This window comes from Elephantulus edwardii, unplaced genomic scaffold (assembly GCF_000299155.1).
Source record: "Elephantulus edwardii isolate Elephantulus edwardi_28Jun2011 unplaced genomic scaffold, EleEdw1.0 scaffold00482, whole genome shotgun sequence".
In the NCBI taxonomy this organism is placed as follows: Eukaryota; Metazoa; Chordata; class Mammalia; order Macroscelidea; family Macroscelididae; genus Elephantulus; species Elephantulus edwardii.
The window spans coordinates 675,145-683,887 of NW_006400232.1; the positions used below are offsets into that span (position 1 = coordinate 675,145).

The 8,743-nt window shown below is 39.6% G+C and overlaps 1 protein-coding gene across 1 annotated transcript in view; it reads right to left on the reverse strand.

Moving 5' to 3' along the window:
* LOC102848396 (ATP-binding cassette sub-family A member 13-like) overlaps positions 1–7,097 on the reverse strand; it is a 619,024-nt gene extending 611,927 nt beyond the window's left edge. The window contains exons 1-2 of the mRNA XM_006902979.1: positions 7,037–7,097; positions 2,879–3,185 (exon numbers count right to left, since the gene is read on the reverse strand). Coding sequence (XP_006903041.1) covers positions 2,879–3,185; positions 7,037–7,097 — 368 coding nt within the window. The remainder of the gene's footprint in view (positions 1–2,878; positions 3,186–7,036) is intronic.
* Positions 7,098–8,743: the final 1,646 nt, after the last annotated feature.

Below are 8,743 nucleotides of genomic sequence, written 5' to 3' on the forward strand. Positions count from 1 at the left end.
GTTTGTGTGATGAGAGAAATTGAAAAAGATTATAAGTTCATAAAGTAGAATTACTCTTTCTTTTATCTACAACAAGGCTTCATCCTCAGTCATCGCCCAGTTATCTGATGTGCAGCAAGTAATTGCAAAGACCATGGCCTAGATCAGGTGCACTGTAGCCTGTATGCTGACATCGCTGCTCTTCAGTACTTGGAGAAGTCCCTGACAGCAGATTTTCCTACTAATTTTCTTCTTGATTTCTGACTGTTGTCAAGAGTGTTCATCGTGAAGCCGAGCAAGCTGTAATTGTCAAAAACCTCTATCTCTTCTCCATCTATCATGGTACTGTCAGTTGGTCTAGTGATAAAGTGCTTTGTTTTATTGATGTTGAGTTTCAATCCATATTAAAGACTACAGTCCTTGACATTCTGCAGCAAGTGCTTCAAGTCATCCTCAGTTTCATCAAGCAAAGTTGTGTCATGTGCATAACACAGGTTGTTGATGAGTATTCTTCCAATCCTGATAACATGTTCCTCCTCATAAAGCCCAGCCCCCTAAATAATCTGTCTTGCATATAGATTGAAAAGGTATGAATACAGGACACACTCCATTCCTGATTTTGAACTATGTAGGGATATCCTTTTCTGTTCTGAGGGCTTCTTTCTGGTCCACGTATATTGTTGTTGTTGATTGCCTTCAAATTGAGCATGACTCATAGTGACCCTACAAAAAAAGGCCTGAAGCCCCTTTACAGCTATTAACATTTATCAAAGTTCATAGAATTTCCAGAGGCATGTTGTTTAGGAAGTAGACACCACGCCTGCTTCAGGTCCAAGTATAGGTTTCACATAAACACAATCAAGTGTTCTGAGATTCCCATTCTCCTCAAGGTTAGCCACAATTTGTTGTGATCCACACAGTCAAATGCCTTTTCATAACCAATGAAACACAGACATTCCTCTGCTACTCTTTGTTAAGAGATGACAGACTAAAGATGACAGAAGAATTGATGCATTAGGGTTGTGGTGCTAGAGAAGAGTCTTGAACATACCATGGACCACCAAGAAAAGAAGTCTGTCTTAGAAAGGGTGAAACCAAGTTTCTCCTTGGAAGATAGAATTTTGAAGCTCTAGCTTACATACTTTGAGCATACTTGGAGAAGAATATCAGGCTTAGAAGGGTGATGGGACAGCTAAGGAGAGGAAGACCCTGGATGAGATGGATTGATAAAGTAACTGGGGCAATGGAGTTAAGTGTGTCAGAGTCTGTGAGACTGGCTCAGGCCAGGGCAGGATTCAGAGCTGTTGTACATAGGGTCGCTATGAGTTGCAGCCAACTTAATGGCACATAACAATGACAACAATAAGGCTTCATCAACGAAGCACATAAGTTCTAGACCACTAAGTGCACAGCACAGGATGGGTAAGTGGGTAGGAGTTTGGGCTTCCACATATTTTGAGCTCTGAGGATTATCAGGGATATGAAATTCTACTGAAAACAGTGATTGTTCAATAGTTCTAACAAGTATGTTTACTAAAGTCCCTTTTAATGAATCTAAGTTCAGATCTGTTGTTCATAAAGTTGCTATGAGTCATAGTCAGCACAATGGCACCTAATAACAACAATAAGTGAACTCCAAAAAAGAGTAAAATAATTACTGGTCCTGCACTATCCTCACCATGTCTGCTGTGCTTAGGTCCATTGTTGTAGCCACTGTGTCATCTATCTCCTTTTATATCTTCCTCTTAGGAGCTTTGGTAGCCTAGTCAATATGGTGTTTGCTGCCAGCCCAAATGCAAGCAGTCCAAGTCCACTAGCTCTTCTGTGGGAGAAAGATGGGCAAACTCCTCCCACGTGAGATACAGACTCTGGAAACACAATGAAGGGTCAGTTGTGTGTGGTTCCAACTCGATAGCAATGAAAAACTGAATCCCAATGAAAAGAAACAAAATATAATGAGAGAATGTCTCATTGGTTTGTTGTTTAAGCTGACTTAAAAAAAAAAAAAAAACCAAAAACAACAACACAGGGATTCAACATGTGAGGAATCAATTGTGGTCAATATTTCACTATCAGTTTCTTCCAAGATAAATCAAAGCACAGACTGAGTTACCAGTCAGCCAGAAGCAAAAAGCTCAACTTCATAAAAAGATTGTTTCATTGGATACCCACTTCAAGTCATATCTGAATTCTCTCGTCCAAGATTCCCCTTCTCTTTTCTACTAAAATACCCCCAATAAATTCACACAGTTTGAATAACACAATTTAATCAAAATGTCCTGACTTACTTCCTATGAAACTTCTATGAAATTTCTCACCACCTCTGCCCAGTCATGGCACACAACTGAGTCACTCTATATCTTTCTTAAAAATATGTATGCAAAAAAATTATAACCCTTCTTTGTTTTTTTTGTTTCTCATATTTACACAAGTGAAACTTAGAGTCAAGTACACAAAGAATGTATATATTATTCATCATATTTACTCTGAAATGTATTCAAAATTATAGATGGCTGGCACCAAATTTTATTTTGTTTCATCATAACTATTTTTCTATATGTTTACTTCATGTATGTTGTGGTTCTTGTTGTATGCAATTGAGTCAGAATCAATTCATAGCTGACCCTCCAGCAGGTTTTCAGAGATAGTTAATTGAACGAGAAGAGACTGCCATTCTTCTCCCATGGAAGAGTTGGTAGATTTGACCTGTGTACCTTTGAGATTTCAGTACAGCTTCTTAACACTAGGCCACCAGAATTCCTATTTCAGGTATATAAAATAATAAATATAAAAAAACTAAAAGGAAGGAGGAAGTTTTCTTTTTTAATGCTTCTTGGAATGATTACAGAAAGATTAAATAACAATTAAAGGAAATTAAGATGCAGTCCCAGGTACTCACAGGTCACTAGTATAGCAGGGGTATGGGATCGCTTGTGTCTCTGTGGTGGGCTCCAGAGGGTCTTGTCCTGTCTGGATCGAGATGATGGCCCTCTCTACCATGTCTTGCAAAGGGACAAAGATATAGTTGTATTTGAACCCGTCTGCTGGTAGGCTTTGTGGATGGAACTTCCAAAAAGGGTTTTTTACCATATCTGTTCTCATGCTATATAAGACACTGGTCCGAATTGTATAGGTCACATGAGATGGTAGCTTGAGAGAGTTTGATTTAGAATTCTTGTTGACCAAGGAATTGTTGAATATAATACCTAATGGTAGAAAAGAAAAAGCAAAGAATTACAATTATAGCATCTGCTTAGAAATGGGGAACTAGAAGAACATTAGCACAGAGATTTCCTCCTGTAGAAGACCCTGAGACCTAGGGTGTCAAGACTAATAGGTGTTAGGCAAGAAACTAAGGTTAAGTTAGATTTAAGATCTTCTAATGCCAGTGATTATTAAATGGCCTAATTGTAAGGAGTTATGCTGCCAACTCAAAGATTCTCAGTTTGAACTCTCCAGCTGCTCCATCAAAGAAAGATGGGTCATCTCCTCCCATGTGATTTTATTTTTTAAAACAAAATCATGTTGTTGTTGTTGTTGTTGTTGTTGTTATACGCCATCAAGTGGCTTGTGACTCATAGCAACCCTATGTACAACAGCCCAAAACCCTGCTCTATCCATTGTCAATCTTATTGTCTTCAACACGCCTATTCCCATTACCCCAGTGACTGACTCAATTCATCTCATCAAGGGTCTTCCTCTCCTGTGCAGTCCCTCTACCCTCCAAGCATGACGTCCCTCTCCAATGACTGGTGTCTCCTTGCAACATGTCCAAAATGTCAGATGAAGCTTCAGAATCCTTGCCTCCAAAGAGCAGCTGGGCTTCACCCTCTCCAGAACAAACCTGTTTGTTCTCCTAGCAGTCCATGGTATATTCAATACTCTTCTCCAGCACCAAAGCTCAAAGGCATCAATTTTCCTTCTATTATCCCTAATCATTGTGAGCTCTCTGAGGCATAGAAAATTGTATTAAAAAAATAAAAATGTGAAGCATAGTTTTCCAATAATAGCCTCCATCTAAGTTTATATACTTCTGAAGGTATATTTCCATCTCCAAATGAATAAATAAAACTATTCTCAAAGTAGTACAGCCAGAGTGGTCCTTAAATGCAAGACTGGGAAGACTGTTGGGCTGCTTCCAGGAGAATCCAGTCCCAAGGGAAGGACACCATGCATGGAAAGCTAGAGGGCCAGTGAAGGAGAGGAAGTCTGTCAGTGAGAGATTGATAGAATGACTGTGCAAGGGCTTTGGGCACAGGGAAGTTGTCATGGTGGTGCTTCTGTTGAGTTGTACTTGGGGTTACTGACTCACAGCATCTGACAACAGTGATGATCTTTCCTGGAGAGAATTCTGCACATTTTGATTTCCACCACATCTAACAAAGTGGCAGTTTTAGCATCCTCAAGGGACTTAGGTCTTGTTTCTTCTCCATATTCTCTGAGTGTGGGTAAATGGAAGTCTGAACAGAAAAGATAAAGGCTGTAGAGTGCCTGGGGTTAGGTGTCCCAATGAAATTCTCTTAGAACAGCCCAGGCTACATTTCCAGAAGTAATAGGTGTACACCTGCTCTAATTAAGATCAAAACAACTCCTCAGTGAAGCTTTCCTGGGCTTTTTCTCACCAATATAGTTTGCAATTTTCCTAAAGCTTTTTTATAATTAGACCATATGATTTACTCTAGCTTCTGAAAACCCACTTGAGGGTCAGCTATGGGTTGGTTCTAAATCAATAGTACCTAACAACAACAAATATACACACACACGTATGTATTTATGTATGTATGTACGTATGTATATATGTGTATCTGTTCATGTATACACATAATTTTTTATACTTTTCAACAGACTCTTGCTTACATGTGATATTAATGATATTGTTTGATAACTTCTTCATTCTGTAGGGTCACCTTTCTTTGGAATGGCAACAAATATTGATCTCTTCCAGTCACTTGGCCAAGGGGCTGTGCCACATATTTTCTTTGTAGCCATATTTATTATTAACAATGTTAATCTTGTTAAAATATAGCTACTGGGAACAGATCAGAGGATTTAATAGGTTTGCCGTAATTGCAAAGGAAGTTGGTTTTCTCCCTGCACTCTGCGTTATTTGATTTACACATAGAAACTGCAGCTTCTCACTCCTTACTTCACCCTTTACTTCACATCGACCATTCTTAATTCTATCACCTCTAGTTTAACAAGCCGTATATTTAATATAAAGATGAAAACAAATTAAGCATATACATTCTGTAACTTTTGATCATGAACTAAGCAATCCCTTCCTTTAGTACAAGCTTCAAATATGATGTTATAAAGTCCTTTTTAATTCTTAACTTTTCCCATTACTCTTAACTCAAATGACAGTTTGTCTTTCCTTTGAAGGAAATAGCAAAAAATAAGACCCGGGAATAGATGGTATACCAATTTACATGTTTCAGCTAACAGATACTGCCCTGGATGTGCTCACCAAGTTGTGGCAAGAAACCTGGAGAACAACCACTTGGCTAACTGACTGGAAGATATCTATATTTGTTCCCATTCCAAAGAAGGGTGACCCAACAGAGAGTGGAAACTATAGAATAATATCATTGATTTCACATGCAAGCAAGATTCTACTGAAGATTATCCAAAAACGACTGGAACAGCACATCAGCAGAGGACAGCCAGAAGTCTAGGCTGGGCTTAGAAGGGGTCGTGGTACTAGGGATATTGTAGCTGATGTTAGATGGATCTTAGCTGAAAGCAGGGAATACCAGAAGAATGTCTGTGTTTCATTGATTATGCAAAGGCATTTGATTGTGTGGACCATAACAAACTGTGCCTGACTCTGAGAAGAATGGGAATCCCAGAACACTTGATCGTGCTAATGTGAAACCTATACTTGGGCCAGGAGGCAGTCATCAGAACAAAGCATGGAAACACTGTATGGTTCAAAATTGGGAAAGGCGTATGCCAGGGATGTGTCCCAACTCCATACCTTTTCAACCCGTATGCAGAACAGATTATCTGAGAGGCTGGGCTCTATGAGAAGTGTGGTGCCAGGATTGGTGGAACATCTATTAACAATCTGCATTATGCAGATGACACAACCATGCTTGATGAAACGGAGGAGGACCTGAAATGCTTGCTGCAGAGGGTCAAGGAATGCAGCCATCAGTATGGATTGAAGCTCAATGTCAAGAAGACAAAGATTCTCACCACTGGGCCAATTGGCAGCATCAGATGGATGGTGAAGAGATTGAGATTGTTGACAACTTTAGTCTGCTTGGCTCCATGGTCAACACTCTTGAAACTAGTAGCCAGGAAATAAAAAAACATATTGCAATGGGAAAGTCTTCTGTTAGGGACCTCTCCATGGTACTGAAGAGCAATGGTGTCTCTCTGGAGACTAAGGTGCGTTTGATACAGGCTATAGTCTTTACAATCACTTGTTATGCATCAGAGAGTTGGACAATGACTAGGGAGGATAGAAGAAGAATTGATGCCTTTGAGCTGTGGTGCTGGAGAAGAGTATTGAATGTACCATGGACTGCCAAGAAAACAAACAGATTCATTCTGGAAAGGGTTAAACCAGGTTGCTCCTTAGGGGCAAGGATTCTGAGGCTTTTTCTGACATACTTTGGACATGTTGTTAGGTGGGACAGGTCCTTGGAGAGGGACTTCATGCTCGGGAGGGTGGAGGGACAGCGCAGAAGGGGAAGACCCTCTATGAAGTGGATTGATTCAGTGACTGGGGTAATCGGGATGGGTGTGTTGGAGGCAGTGAGATTGGCACAGGATAGAGCAGGGTTTAGGGCTGTTGTACATAGGGTATGCGACTATGAGTCACAAGTGACTCGATGGCACATAACAACAACAACAATTGTATTTTAATGCTGGTGGCTTAGTGGTAAAAAATTGTAGTGTCAATGCAAAAGTATGTTGTTTTAATCTACCAGCTCCTCTCTGAATAAAAACTAGCATTATAATACAACCTACTAGCATTTAGGGAACTCTGCTAGCCTATTGTCAAGGCTGCACTGCAATCTCAAAGGCACATAGTTTGAGGATATCATACGTTGGATCCGACTCAATGGTACACAAAAACCATCATCACCATTTAGTTTACTCCAAGTCATGGCTACCCCACTTTTCTGAAACTTTATTGTTACTGCCCACCTTTCTTTCAAAGAACAAATGGTGGATTACAACTGCTGTTCTTAGGGTTAGCCCCTGACAAGTTATATTACACTACCAAAAAGTGCTCCGTTGTGTAACTTTGAATACTCCAGATTTCTTGGCACAACTTAGTGAGCACATCCAGGGCAGCGTCTGTTTGTTGAAATACGTTAATTGGTATGCCATCAACTCCTGGAACCTTGTTTCTTGCTAATTCTTTCAAAGCAAATTGAACTTCCTTCATCACCATGGGCTATTGTTCATTTATTGTTTCATAAAATTATTCTGTATCAGCCAATACCTTCTGGTACAGTGACTCTGTATATTTCTCCCATCTTCTTTTAATGCTTCCTGGATCATTTAACATTCTGCCAAAAGCACACTTAAATATTGCTACTTATGGCTTGAGGTTTTCTTTCAATTCCTTCAGCTAAAGAAATACTAAGGGTGTTTGACCCTTTTTATTTTCTGACTCCAGTTCTTTGCACATTTCATTATAATACCTTGCTTTGTCATCCTGAGCTTCCCTTTGAAATTTTCTGTTCAGCTCTTGAATGTCTTGATTTCTTCCTTTAGCTTTGGCTTCTCAGTACTCTAATGCAATATGCAGTGTCTCATCTGACATCCATCTTGGTCTTTTCTTCCTCTTCTGCCTTTGTAAAGATATTTTACATTCTAAATGGACAATATTCTTTATATTCACCCTCAGGTCATTGGGTCTTTACTCATAGGTGTTCAAGGCCTCAAACCTGTTCCTGAGATGGTTTTAAAATTCAACTGGGATAGACTTAAGGTCAAATTTTTATTCCTAAAAACAAAACAAAACAATATGGTTCCTGTGGATGTTATTTTATTCTCTTCAATTTCAGATTGAACTTGTATATGAGTAGCTGGTGTTCTGTTCCACAATCAGCACCTGGTCTGGTTTTCACAGCTGATGCTGAGCTTCTTCAGTGATTCTTTCCACAGATGTAATGAATTTGATTACTATGAATATCATCAGGTGAAAGCCATGTGTATAGCCCGTGTTTCTGTTTGTCATAAAATATATTTGCAATGACTAAATCAACAATATAAATGAATAAAGCAACGGTGTAAGGCTGGAGACTAAGATGTGCCTGATTTATGTCAGAGTCTTCTCAGTTGTGTGCTACGTGTCAGAGAGCTGGACAAGGACTAGGAATGATAGAGAACTGATGCCTTTGAGCTGTGGTGCTGGAGAAGAGTGCTGAATATACCACGGAGTGCTAGGAGAACAAACAGGTTTGTCCTGGAGAAGGTGAAACTGAGCTGCTCCTTGGAAACAAGGATTCTGAAGCTTCATCTAACATACTTTGGGCACGCTGGGAGGGTGGAGGGACAGCAAAAGAGAGGAAGGTCCTTGATGTGATGAATCGATTCAGTGATTGGGGTAATGCAAGTATGTGTCTTAGAGACAGTGATATTAGCACAGGATAGAGAAGGGTTTAGGGCTCTTGTACATAGGATCACTATGAATTTCAAGTGACTCGATGGCACATAAAAACAACAATACATATATTTGCCATAACTCTGTATCATCAAATAAATTGATGTTTTGCATTTGTACTGTTGTTGCTACGCTTAA